The following is a 14,478-nucleotide window of genomic DNA, read 5'->3' as shown; positions in this document are numbered from 1 at the left end:
AGATCCGACCAAGATCGATGAATTAAAAGAGTCACGATCTTGAGAGGACACGTTAAGTACAGTTTAAATCTACGATATTTTTGTGCAGAAAATAGGCTCGAGCGGGGACTTGTGATCTTCTTGTATTCAACCACTCAAATTAGAATCTTTCGTCAACTAATTTCACAACTCATTTTTCATAAACGTCCTTTGGAGGAAAATGTTCACTTTTACATTTACAGAAATCTTTTTTTACGATATTACGTTTCTTAATTTCGGCAATCTTCCACATTTATTATTTTATTTTTTATTGATACTTTCTATATATGTAAAATATTTCTACATTTATAAGAGATTTTAGATTACAAAATTATATTGTTTAATTATTACCCTTTTGTTTTTCGACTTGTTTTCCTTTTTCGATGTTTTTTCTCGACATTTTATTTTAATAGTATTATAAATATAAACTTCTCCCAAATATTCTTTCCCTATTTTAATTATCATCTTCCTTTCGTTATTTTATTATTATTATTTTTTCAACAGTAAGATAAATATATACTTTTCCAAATGTTATATAATATATATTTTGATTGTTATATAATAAACTAGAAGATTATATAAACCTTTCAATATACTATGTTATATATACTTTATATACTATTTTTGTCCAGGGTGACTGTCATTTATTTTCGGTTTTCAATTTTATTTTTATGCCTCTAAAAAATAGCCACCCCCAACCCCTCAACAACAGTCAAGCAACTGCAAACCCGTGATTGTGCAACCCACCACAAACGACAATTTCCAACAATCACGCGTTCTAAGATTTGAACAACAACAGTGGTGGTAACATCCCTCCACAATAGTGTGACTCCCTTGTGTTGATGTCCCTCCACAGTGTCAGTTCTACAACAATGACAACACCTATGGTGTGGTAGCCTCGTGAACTTGACGGTTGACGATGTCGTGCCTGATATGTAGCCCACACGCCAACCTGAAGCAACCCACAATATACTCTGCCAATGACAACCCCAACGATGATCTTCATAGTGATACGATATAACGTCGTGGCTCCCTTATCAAACACCTCCCCACCCGATTTGCAACCCCAGCACCTAGACTTGCAAACAACTGCAAAATCTAATAGCAAACACTCATTTCCAACGACGAACAACAGCCTTTTCAGTGAAAGAAAGAGATGAGATTAGATTATGGTTTCTTGGGTTTTTATCTTATAATTTGTTTATTTATTTATTAAAAAAGATATGAACATGGAGCTTGATAATTATCATATGTCCCTCCTTTATTTTTACAAATCTTTTTTTTTAGGAAAGACAAATCTATAACTTAAATAAATCACATTTATGTAATTAAGTTATGTTATTATTTATTGAGTCTACTGGCCAGGTAAGACGGGCTTGGTGATCCCTAGCCCACGACACCTTTTAGCACTCCTCAGCATTCATCATTTCTTTTTCAATCCATCAATCTTATTTTAAATTAAATAAATTCTACCATACTCAAAATTCGATACAACTGTAATGATTATATATATAATTAATTCTAATATACCCAACAATTCAATTTACCTCGTGAAAATCCTACTATATTGATCGAGTCGGACTTAAAAAAGTGTTTCGTTTATTTTCAAAGTATGTGATGCAACATTAACCTCTTAATTTTTCTCCAATTGGGGATGGAAAAAAATATTGTTACTTGTATTGATTTTTTCCAATAAAAAATAGTAAGCCGTCTCCCGCTGGTTCGTCTTTTAAAATGAATTTTTTGGATAATAAATTAAAGTCTAATAGTCGAGCATAGTTCAATAGTGATTAACCTGTACTAAAAAATTATTTATAAAATAAAAAAAATTTGCAACGGGTAGCAAAAATCTTGTATGTATTTCAAAATCTGTTCACCTATTTTTAAAATTTTCACTTATATCAATGGTATATCAGATACTCATGTAAGTATAGTATAAAGACACTCATATCAATAATATATTAAATGTATATCACATACATATTGTACAAATACTCATATCAACAGTATTTTAAATGTAAATCATATACATATTGCAAGTATATCAAACACTCATATCAGTAGTATATCAATTGTATATCACATACATATATTAATAATTAGATATATTACACATATATATCATTTGGGTAAAATTGTCATTTTAAAAGTAGACATTCATTTTTTTAAAGTATTATATTTGAAAAAACTAAATATAATTATTATTTTACTAATTTTATCAAATATTTTTGATATATTTGCAACAGATCCTAGAATAAAGTATAATATGAGTTTAAATGAAATAATATCAAATATGTGGAACTTGAAACCCTTTGAGAGGAAATTTCGACGTTCACTCCGAGAAATGATTGATATTTGTATTAAATAAGGGCTCTCCAAGCTTCAATCGTCTTTGTGAAAATTATTTTATTCCAACGAATTTTAGCCGAAGAAAAAAAAAAGAAGTAGAAAAAGGAAAAAGACTGTATTGAATAAAGATGATTAACAATAATTACAATATTAATTATTTCAGATTTTGGTTTGATTTTATTTTTTTTCTTCTTTTGAGAAGGCCACTGACAAAACCCCCACCGGTCGATGCGGTTCTCACTCTCAGGGTGAGGGAGAGCGACGGAAGTCAGATAGCGAGCGAGAGAGGTAGCATTTAGCAGTGTGTGTGAGACACATTCTTGGAGAGAGACACAGAGGAATTGAAATTTGAAACTGAGATTTCGATTGGTTTTGGAAGTATCTGTTTTTCAGACCCATTATGTCTCTTAATCTCTGGATTTCTGCTCTTACAACAACTGCTACTACTGCCATTTCCTACTGGTGAGTGCCAAAAATGTATTTTTCCCATTTCCCTATTCTCATTCTTCCATTTTCAGTTCATTTGTACTCTACTACTTTGCAACTTTCTATAGATCGTCTCCTTCCAACTTATGTTTGCTCAAATGGGGTCGTGGATGTGTGTTTTGGTTGGTTGTTCTTATGGGTTTCTGGTCACCTGCAAAATTGAGTACTCAATTTATCGTAATCTCCAGTCTTCTAAGTCTGAATCCTTTAAATGTCCTAGTGTTTGTGCAGATCCTAGCGCCTTATTTTGTATTCGTACGCAATCGTGATATTTAAATTTTGTCTCTATGCAAGTATATTTATCTTGAACAGTTGAACTTATGTAATTTCTTTTTTCCCATGCTCCTTTTACTTGGGAGGAGGGATTTTCACGTAGCAAACTATTGTTCCTAGGATTTTGTTTTTCTTCGTTTAAGCCTGTATCCATATCGTCTAGTTTCTTGCACATGTTCTTACTTCACGTCTCCAAACATTTTATTCATCATCACTTCTGCCTATCAGTTGATCTGGGGTTGCTGTCTTTGTTCGAATAAGGTTTGGAATCCCCCAGTTATTTTATCGATTTATTACTTGCTGTTTAAGTGAATTAGAAGATCATGATGCTTAATCATCTGCTTGTTGATACTATACTAAGCAAAGGTTCATGAAATAGGGTAAGCGTGGGTAAGAAGAGTGTGTATTTTTTTTCCTCCTCTCCATCAATTATTTTCATCACAGAGCCATTCGATGTCTGTTACTGTTTCTCTGAGGTTACTGGCTTTTGTAGTTGTTTTGTTCTCATCTGACAATCATCTGCTGATTATCCAGCTTTGGCTATCCATGTTTTATGTTCTGATATTCTTGATAAACAGTATCTCTGGCTCGTCGTCCAGATTTCAAGAAATACTTGTTTCAGGCATATTGTTATTTTATCATCAAATAGTGATTTAAATTGATTTGGAAATTTTGGTTTTCAGGAGAGACTTGAGTACATAAGTTGCTCATATTTCTGTTGTGTTAATCTTGATTTCTTGGGGATTATTTCGAAGAGGCAAGATGAGTTCCAGAATACCATCTCATCAGCTTAGCAATGGCCTTTATGTATCAGGGAGGCCTGAGCAGCCTAAGGAGAGAACTCCAACAATGAGCTCGGTAGCCATGCCCTATACTGGTGGAGATATTAAGAAATCAGGAGAGCTAGGTAAGATGTTTGATATTCCTATGGATGGCTCCAAGTCCAAGAAGTCAGGACCTATTACTGGTGGCTCCTTGAGGTCTGGATCTTTCGGAGGTGTTGCATCTCATTCTGGACCTATCATGCCTAATCCTACAGCTCGCACCATGTACACCACTTCAGGTTCTTTACCTTCTCAAGGCCTTTCTGGTTCAGCTTCACTAAAAAAATCAAATTCTGGACCTTTGAGCAAGCATGGGGAACCTGTAAAGAAGTTGTCCGGTCCACAGTCTGGTGGAGTAACGCCTACTGGTCGTCAAAACTCTGGGCCTCTTCCACCCGTACTACCTGCAACAGGTCTTATCACATCGGGACCCATTTCTTCAGGCCCTCTAAATTCTTCTGGAGCTCCACGGAAGGTTTCTGGTCCTTTAGAATCAATGGGATCCATGAAATTACAGGGTTCTGCAAGTGCTGCTCATAGTCACGCTGTGACTACTCTTACTCATGATGATGATTATTCGTTTGCAAAGAACTTCCCAAAGATAGTATTATGGTCATTAATTCTTCTATTTGTGATGGGCTTTATTGCTGGGGGCTTTATTCTTGGAGCTGTCCATAATGCAATCCTCCTTATTGTGGTTGTGGTTCTTTTTTGTGCTGTTTGTACACTTTTCATTTGGAATACTTACTGGGGAAGAAGAGCAATTATGGGTTTCATTGCTCGCTATCCAGATTCCGAACTTAGAACTGCAAAAAATGGACAATTTGTGAAGGTCTCTGGGGTAAGTATGTTTCTTCATATTGTAGGATGTTTTTGTTTTTCGAAGCCAACTGATGTAGATGGAATTGATGAGATCAAGAAGTGAACAGTTTTTCTCTTAGCCCGATCTTTGTTAACATTCAATTTCATTCTAATGCCTATTTTTCACTTTAAATCCTCGGTAATCCCGTGTTTGGTTTTCTTCTTTTATGATCATGTTGATTGTGTCAACCTTTTGTACTTCTGCACCTCTATCCAGAAATTAGAGTCGGTTATACTGTTTAATCAGCAAATGATTTCATTTGGGTAACCCAGATGTCTAGTCATATATTTGAGAATTCATGGGAAAAGAAGGGTTTAAAGGTCTAAAGAGCATAATTCCTGTTTTTTCTTTTATATTGCCTCATAGAGACAGTGCTGATTAGATAGAATTGTTAAATGTACTTTGTATCCCAGTTTATACTTCTACACAAAATTCAGCAGTAGACATACTTTGTCTCGTGACTTAATTACATATATGCGGAAACAACTTCATTGGACTTGGTCTAGTTAATTATTTTCAAAGTTCGCTTATAAATACATAGATTTGTTTTAAAGAAATTTCTTTTGGCTCCGTACATTAGGAAGGGAGAGATTTTTGGATATTGACATGTGATAGTTCTGAACTTCTGATGCATTCAATTGTTAGAGATGTCATATTCACATCCCTTGTCTAATATGTTGGAGACTGATTATTTACCTATTCCCATTGACTAAACCGTTTTTCATAAGAAATTTAATGTTGTAGTTTCATGAATGAAAAAAAATATAGAAAATTAATTCACTTTATTCATCTTGTTATCATTATATCTCTTTATTTGTAAATTGTAATTTGTTTTGGTCATGTTTTAAAGGTGGTTACCTGCGGTAACATGCCCCTTGAGTCGTCCTTCCAAAAAGTTCCAAGATGTGTATATACATCAACAAGTTTGTATGAGTATCGTGGGTGGAGTTCCAAAGCTGCCAATCCTACACATCGGCGTTTTACTTGGGGGCTCAGATCACTAGAAGTGAGTGACCAAAGACAATTTGTTGTTTAGGTGGATCAATGTTATTATCCTTTAAAGCTAATCTATTATCTCCTCTCCTGTTTTTGTTTGGGTTGAAAGGGATGGAGGGTGTTGAGAATTATGGCATATTGTGGTTCACTTTATCATGGTTTTTCTTTCAAATTTTTTAGTATTGACGTTCTTTTTCCAATAAAAGGTATGATTCACAAATTCAATTGGAGTTTGCATAGTGAATTAATACCGTAAAATATTGCCACACTAGATACCTAATAAATTTGCTGTTCTTAGATTAGAGTACCTCTAGTTCCACGTAGGTATTTCAATTCTCTGCAATTGTAACTCTTTAAATGTCCTTCAGCTACTTTGTTGCTTGATTTGAATGTTCAATTTTGTTATTGAGGTCATTTTACAGCTGGATTTTTGATGTTATTCACAGAGACATGTGGTTGACTTCTACATCTCTGATTTTCAATCTGGACTAAGAGCATTGGTTAAGACTGGTTATGGAGCTAGGGTGACTCCTTATGTTGATGATCCAATTGTTATTGATGTTAATCCAGTAAACGAAGAATTATCTCCAGACTTGGTCAGGTGGTTAGGAGAAAGAAATCTTTCAAGTGATGGTCGACTAATGCGTTTAAGTGAAGGGTAATAACTTATCTCTTTGACTCTTTGAAGTAATTCATGCCTACAGACTGTTTTTGGCTACTGATAAAGCACAGTAATAGGTATTTTGTCCAGAGTTCTTTTTCCCATTTATTATTTGGTCGAACTTGGCGAAATGCAGAAGCCAGAAATTTTTTCCCCTATTGGGATAAGAAACAGAAATGTAAAAGCCAGAACAAAAACAAAGTAACAGAAATGTAGAAGCCAGACAAAAGCAAGTGTCAAATATTTTAAGTTCTTTAGAGCCTCTAAAGGAATGGCTTGGGTCTCACATCTATTTGCAAATTAGGCTATTAAATTGTAGTAGTTAACTTTGGAGTCACTGTCACGGTTTGGTTCACTGTTTTACAACCTCTGATGATTGCTGGAACCAGCAATCTTTGGTCATCTATGTTCTTGTCCTATTATCCTACAAATAAAATTGTCATTTACATATTATTTGCTTAACTCTCCCTTGGAGAGTTCTTTATGTTAATTTGGAATTACAGGGTCTTTAGGACTAATGGTAGTACCATAATCAACACTCTATTTCACTAGTAAGTTTTGTCAATTAGGCCCCATGTAGAGTGCTTCTGGTGGATAATGTTTACTCACGTGGTTCTATCTTAGGGACATGGGGAACTGTTAAGCCAACACAGTAATAGTATGAATTGGATTTTCCAACGAATGCAAACTCCAATAGCCCCAAGGTCTCTTGGTCATATTGGTTTAGAGATCTCAAGTTCGAACCTTATAATAACCATCATGAGTGGCCTATTGGTCCAAAGGGGCTAGAGTTAATTAAGAGGGAATGTGTTCAAATCCCATGATATCCACCTGCTAGGAATTAGTAATTCTTATATGTTTCCCGACACCAAATATTGTAGGGTCAGACGGTTGTCCCATGAGATTAGTCGACGTGCGCGTAAGCTGGCCTGGACACTCACGGATATAAAAAAAAAAAAGTTCGAATCTTTTAATGAGCTTAATACCAAAAACCTTTGATGCCTCTTGGGTTTGGACCTTGGGGGTGGGCGTGAGTGCCCCTGTGTGTAGGGGAGCAAAGCTTCGGCTCCCAATTATTAAAAAAAAGAATATATGCAAACTAAACTAAGTACATTGTTCGTATTGGTACATAGAGAACTTATGAGCACCTTTCAATTTGTACATGATATTATTGAAGAACGCTATAACAGTTATGTGCTAAGTCTTATTATTTACTATATATGCAGGTATATCAAGGAGGGAAGTACTGTTAGTGTAATGGGAGTTGTTCAGAGAAACGAAAATGTGCTAATGATCGTCCCGCCACCTGATCCAATTGCAAGTGGGTGTGAATGGAGCAAATGTATTTTTCCAGCTAGTATCGAAGGTATTGTTTTGCAATGCGAAGACACGTCAAAGAACGATGTCATACCTGTTTAGTATCACGAACTCGTTTGACTCACTGAGAATCTTCTTTCTTCATTTAATATTGCTTTGGTGGTGGTAGAGGTAGGTAGGTTAGGACTGACGAATTGACAAGAGATTGCAGTTGGGGATGGGCTGGTGTTGTTTTTAGTTTTGGTGTATAGTGTTGGAGGGGTTTCTTTTCCATGTTTTTGGTGTTGGGAAAGGGTGAGAAGGCTTCCTGTAATAGGGAATGGGTTGGGTGCTGTGGAGAATTCAACTAGTTTAAGAAGATTGACTATTTAATGTTAAATAGAATGGAAGTGTTATGTGTTTTCTGTTGTTTGTAATATCTCACCAGTTAAGAAGCACGGACACTTCATTTTGGGTAACGTGTCCATATCGGACACTCCGATATTTATCGGAAACATATCGACCACTTGATAGTTTAATAGACGCATATCACACACTAGTTGTAAAAAGTGAATATGGATTCGATATTTGTTAGGCACAATATCGATCTTAAGTGTAATAAATAGACATCAATAGTAGTACAAGACAAAATAAGAAACTTTGAGAGTAAAATACATCGAGTTTATTTTTTATACATTAACATGCATAAGTTCATTGATCTTCAATTTCCTTGCTAAAAAAATTGTAAATTTTGGTAAACATGTCATTGTCGTGTTCGTGTCTTAGATTTTTAGAAAATAACGTGGTATCGTGTGAATTGGGTTTCACTACTTCACAACGATTTCAGTGACCGTCATGTTCTAGTTATATAGAAAGATAACTCGTCTTCACTTTCATTGACTGTGATTTCTACGTTATAAAAACTTTTTTTTTTTTTAGTTAACATTGAAATCACAAACTCTTTGTTAGAGATATATAGGAAAGCTACTTAAAAAGTATAGATAATTTATTTCGTGTGATATGTGATATCATATCAAATGGGGACTCGTTTTTTATTTTGCGGGAAGCAGTTATCGAATTAAATATTTGCATTTTGTTGCCCCCACCATCTATGAGGTTGGATTAGATTTAATACTTGTTTTATTTTTAAAGTGCTCTTTGATTCTCCAACTTTTATAAGCCTTTATTATGATCAACACTCATTTTCAAATTCATTATTAGCCAGTATATGGTGTATGTGCCAGCTTGAGCTAAGAGAGACATCTAACTCGCCAACAAAAAGGCCTTGAGTTCGGATGTTGGCTAATTTGGTTTATGGTTGAGATTACATAATGAAACATTAAATAGAAAAAATCGAATTTTCATAATTCGACATAAGATGATATAAATGCTCATGATTTAATTAAAAAAAGGACCGAGAATAAATTTGCATACTTAAAAAAGAAAAAAAGAATTACATGCTATCTCGAGTCGGGATAGCATACAATTCCAGTGTATTTTCTTTAATATTTGCGCATTTATTTTTAGTCATTAATTAAATTTTGAGCATTTTTTTCCATTCATAATTGATTTTTCAAATTAAAAAAATAGATTGTTTTTCATATTAGGTTTGTAATCGAAAAGAAAAAATCAAAAAGATCAACATTAACTCACTCATAATTTTCTTTCAGTTTCCAATTTTGACAGATTTTATCAAAATGAAGAAATTGAAAAAAAAAAAAAGTAAAGTGAGGGCGTTTTAGTCTTTCCACGAGCCCAAAAAGTGAAAAGAGGTAAAAAAGAAAAAAGGAAAAAATGTCGAGCAGTCACAAATAAATTTTTTAAGAAAATCGGTAAAAAATACAACTTAATTATGGTGTAAAAAATCTCAATCAACCGAAATGTGAAACGATTATTATGATGAATTCAATTCAAATGAAATAGAAGAGTCTCTTTACTTTCGGTGGGTTGAAGTTGGAGAGAGTAGCGATCTTTGATGATTGTGTCGATAAGCCGAAGAACTGAAGAGATTGTAAAAAATAATCTATGAAAACAAAGCAATTGCACTGTGATGTGATTGCGGACGAAAAGTTGAAAATGCCGCGACTTTAATGGTAATCTGCGTTCCAGATCTTCTGATTTCTTGAGACACAAAGAGAGATAGAGCCGCAGACAGATTCAAATCCTGTGTTTCACAAATCTTGTAAGCTGCTGTCACGTTTGCCCTTTGCACAATTGGGTTTCGATTACCACCGACGCGCATGAGAGATGGCAAGGTCGTCATCAAAACACGCATCACTGAAGTTGGTGCTGATATGCTTGGCGCTTCTTGGATTTGCTCTCATGGCCGACTTTATGTGGGCTTTCTCCTCACGCTTTTCTTATTCGTTATCTATTGCATCCAATTGGGCTCCTCCTTATCACTCCGACAGCAGCATAGCGGTGCCCAGAAAGTCAGACGATGGAAATCTCAGGAAGGTCAGCTTCTCTTGTCCAAGATTTCTGTCTTTCTGCACTTATAATTGATATTAATGAACAGTTCAAAGGTTTGGGATGTTGATTTGTGTATAGATTTGAAAAGCTTTCACTCTTGGGTGAAGGATTATCACTAGCCGTGGCGTTGGCATTGCCCTCTTTTTTGCCTATTTGGATTCTCCTCTGGCATAATGTCAACATTTCCCTGCTTCTTGAATTTGATATTACGCTATTTTGTTGCTTTAGAATTTGAGTAAATTCGTATGCACTCTGGTGGATTAAATCTTCACTGTAGTACATTGAACCAGTTTTATTCACTTTTTCACTGTAGACCATTTTGTATCCGTAATTTAGTTTGAAGTACATTGTCTTCATTGTTCCGTGAGAAAATGCTGGCAAGAAATGGAATTAGAACGTTTACTCTCCGGATAATATGAGAATTCTTGAGAACAAGTGTGGTCACCATGATGGTTGAATACTGAAGGTACCTGCAATAGTCTGGGTACTCCTCGGTTCACTTTTGTTTTATGAGATATAGGAAATGTGCACTAAATTTTCGTCGGATTTGACATTTCTTTTTCAGTAATCTTTAGTTCTTTCTATCTTTTATGGTACTTGCAGGGAGAGACTGCAAAAGGTAGTAAAGATGCTAATCCTGGGAGAACACTGTCAGCAACTTTTGCTGATCTGCCGGCCCCAGAGCTAACGTGGAAAAAGATGGCAACTGCTCCTGTGCCTCGCTTGGATGGTGCTGCAATACAGATCAGAAATCTTCTATACGTATTTGCTGGTTATGGCACCATTGATTATGTGAGAATCTTACCTAGTTTTTAACTTTTTAGTTATATTGAATTTGTGTGCAGGGAACAAAAGGTTTGCAGCTATGTTCTAGTTTTCTGGTCATTTCTTTGTGGCTACTCTGCTCATTGAGTTCCATTTATTATTTTAGAAATCATGAAATTATTTATTAGTTAAAAAGTTTCCTCTGGGTTTGGAAAAACCATTTGTTTCTTCATTTCCTTTTCCTTTTTCTGTTGATGTATGTGATCAAGAGAATTTTGATGGAGCAATATATCCATAAAAAAATCTGCAAAACTATTTTAAGGGCAAGTGTGGTGATTGTAACGGAACATGTTCAACCATCCTTATTGTTGTAACAACCTGCAAAATTGCTTAAAAATGACGTGGATTTCTCTGAATATATTGCAACCAGCTGCAATATTTTTTTTTTCTGTTGAAAAGCTCTGGTATAGGCAGTGTAATTATTGTCTAAAGAACTAGGGTTTTAGTTTCTAGCACTAGGCATATTTTGGCAGAATCGGAGATTATCTGTAAATTTAGCATGCTTGATCAGACTTAATGAGCTATGATATTTATTCCTACTTTTTTCTGATGACTAAGGAAGGATACATCACATAATGATATTTTCACCAATTAATTATCAAGAGGAAGATTTGGCAACCTTGGTCTGTTAATAGGCTCTTATTTTTGTTTCTCCTTTCTGCCAATGAATAATAGGTACATTCACATGTTGATGTGTATAATTTTACTGATAATACATGGGGAGGAAGATTTGACATGCCAAAGGAAATGGCACATTCACATTTGGGAATGGTGACCGATGGAAGGTACATTTATGTAGTCACAGGGCAATATGGTCCACAGTGCAGGGGGCCTACCGCTCATACGTTTGTGCTTGATACTGAGACAAAAAAATGGCGGGATATGCCCCCATTACCAGTCCCTAGGTATTTTGCTTTGTTAAGATACACACATGAATTTTATATTAGAAGTCACGTACCATTAAATAGTTTTAACATGATGAGATGATGAGATATTTACAGGTATGCACCAGCAACTCAACTTTGGAGAGGTAGACTTCATGTGATGGGTGGTAGCAAAGAAAACCGGCATACACCTGGTTTGGAGCATTGGAGTCTTGCCGTGAAGGATGGGAAAGTCTTAGAAAAGGAATGGAAAAATGAGATACCTATTCCTCGAGGAGGACCTCATAGGTCTGTGTGTTCTCTTTTGCCATAACTTGTAAACGCAATTTGATATACATTTCCAGTTTATTGGTGAAGATAAGTCTGCATGGATGACTTGTCCCTTGAGTAACCAGTTTTGGTTTTTTATTTTATGCATGCTTAGAGGAGTCTTTCTCTTAGACTTCAAAAAGATCAAACATTCTTTACTTCGTCTTGCACTCCCCACATGAATTTCTCTTGCATTTTGTTAATTATTTTTGGTCTATTGTAGGGCATGTGTTGTTGTTGATGATCGACTTTACGTTATTGGAGGTCAAGAAGGTGATTTTATGGCAAAACCTGGATCCCCCATTTTCAAATGCTCTCGCAGGAATGAGGTAAGCTCATTTTCTACATTTTTGTCCTTTAATTTTGTCGACATTTCTGCCTGTAGGACTATCATTCATTTGGTCATGTAGTTGAAAAGTGTGGCCCATTTCTTTTGTCAACTTCTCGTCCATGTTGCAAACCTTTTTCCCTTTTGTTAAATTTGATGAACTTGAGTTAAAAAACACGCTTGATCTGCTTTTTACATGTATGATTTGCCCGTGTATTTTGATATCTACATAGTACTTTAAGACTTCTCAATGTTGTTGAGATATCTACTACTCATACTCTCTAAGGCACTGAATTAGAATGCAAGAATGTTATAAATTTTGGTGTTCTCATGGCTGATTTAATCTTCTCGATTGAGTTAGGTGGTTTACAGTGATGTTTATATGCTGGATGATGATATGAAATGGAAAGTGCTGCCATCAATGCCAAAACCAGATTCCCATATTGAATTTGCTTGGGTGGTGGTTAACAATTCAATTGTTATTGTTGGCGGCACAACAGATAAGCATCCTCAAACCAAGAAGATGGTTCTCAATGGAGAAATATTCCAATTTAGCTTGGGTTTGCAGGTATCACTCATTTAATATACTCCTTATGCACTTTATAAATCAAAATACATTTTCACGGGGAGGCACATGCCGATCTTCTGTCTTAACCCAACACTAGTAACAGATGACATTAGACTATATGGAAACACATGGCATTTTAATATGTTCTATGGTTAAAGTTGAATGACACTATACTGTTGCTATCTATACGGGGGTTGCATGATACTTTTATTACAAGTTAATTCAATAATCTACATTAGACTGAGTTGATACGTCTGTAGAAGTACAAGAATTGGAAAAAGAAGAAGAAACAAATAGAAGTATAACGAGGAAACACGTTAAAAAATGGCGACACAAAAGGAGTAGAAATATAGTTCAGTCTTAGGTGGATGATTTACTTGAGCATTTCTGTGGGTTATGTTTATGTTTCCTCCCAGTGAAAGTAAAATTTGTGTTGCAGCAATGGTCAGTCATAGGGAAGCTTCCATTCCGTGTGAAAACCACATTGGTTGGATATTGGGATGGATGGCTGTACTTCACATCTGGACAACGAGATAAAGGACCGGACGATCCATCGCCAAAGAAGGTGATTGGTGAAATGTGGAGAACAAAATTAAAGCTGATCTTATGATGACCTTTTCAAATAGTATCACATTTTTTTTTGTCAACACGAGCTTAGCTCAAAGGTCATGAGTTCGAAAAATAGTATCACATTTTTTCCAGACCATTTCCGCAGCTTCGTTCTAGCTGTGTGTTTCTTGTAAAGCGTAGAGGTTGCTTGAGAAGCGTAGAGGTTGCTTGAGAAGAGAAGAAAGTTGCCAGTTCCCTCGTACTGTTAGATGACTAAATATTTTATTGCTCCTGCCTCCTGCCTGTCCTGCCTGTATACAGAAATAGAAACACAAACACTGTAGTTGTACAACTTCCATTTAGATGGGAATATGTCCCTTCTTTTATTTATATTCTTTTATAGAATAACACTCTATTACTTTGAATGGGAAGATGATGTTATTATTATATGTGGAGTTGATTGCTGGTAATTGATCACAAGAAAAGTCCAAATGCAAAAATACAAACATGAGCATGGAAGAAAGGTGGCTTAGGTGTACAGTCACTAAAACTAAAATAATGATCCGATTGCTTTAGAAATCGTCTGAATGTAATTTAGGAAAATTTAACAAGTTTTGTTTTTATTAAAATCTAAATTTGCCAATTTACCTCATTGCTAATTTAAGAAGATTTATATAGTTAAATACTTTTTTTTTTTTACTAGAGAGAAAATATGAATTAGCTAATTTCAAAATAAATATTTAGTTAATTTATTTTAAATAATTTTCAAAAGACAACA

General features: G+C 35.1%; 2 protein-coding genes across 4 annotated transcripts; both read left to right on the top strand.

The window, feature by feature from the left end:
* The first annotated feature begins 2,569 nt into the window (after positions 1-2,569).
* LOC111016975 (protein SHOU4) lies at positions 2,570-8,188 on the top strand. 3 transcript variants are annotated; one of them, XM_022292592.2, is made up of 5 exons: positions 2,570-2,829; positions 3,810-4,791; positions 5,663-5,818; positions 6,255-6,466; positions 7,696-8,188. In XM_022292592.2, the coding sequence occupies exons 2-5, from the start codon at positions 3,889-3,891 to the stop codon at positions 7,886-7,888; spliced, it is 1,464 nt and encodes a 487-aa protein (XP_022148284.1). In that variant the 5' UTR covers positions 2,570-2,829; positions 3,810-3,888; the 3' UTR covers positions 7,889-8,188. The 3 variants fall into 3 exon arrangements, with proteins under 3 accessions (XP_022148284.1, XP_022148285.1, XP_022148286.1); XM_022292593.2 differs by having other exon boundaries at positions 2,570-2,844; XM_022292594.2 differs by lacking the exon at positions 2,570-2,829 and adding an exon at positions 3,200-3,387.
* A 1,491-nt stretch (positions 8,189-9,679) lies between these two features.
* Positions 9,680-14,147, top strand: LOC111016978 (kelch repeat-containing protein At3g27220). Its single transcript, XM_022292598.1, has 7 exons — positions 9,680-10,222; positions 10,841-11,029; positions 11,738-11,967; positions 12,064-12,234; positions 12,479-12,584; positions 12,945-13,151; positions 13,591-14,147. Exons 1-7 carry the CDS (start codon positions 10,013-10,015, stop codon positions 13,759-13,761), a joined length of 1,284 nt encoding a protein of 427 aa, XP_022148290.1. The 5' UTR covers positions 9,680-10,012; the 3' UTR covers positions 13,762-14,147.
* Positions 14,148-14,478: the final 331 nt, after the last annotated feature.

The sequence above is a fragment of the Momordica charantia genome (genome assembly GCF_013281855.1).
Source record: "Momordica charantia cultivar OHB3-1 chromosome 8 unlocalized genomic scaffold, Mcharantia_2.0 BLBB01000008.1, whole genome shotgun sequence".
NCBI classification, from domain to species: domain Eukaryota; kingdom Viridiplantae; phylum Streptophyta; class Magnoliopsida; order Cucurbitales; family Cucurbitaceae; genus Momordica; species Momordica charantia.
This window is presented reverse-complemented; position numbering and strand designations above follow the sequence as displayed.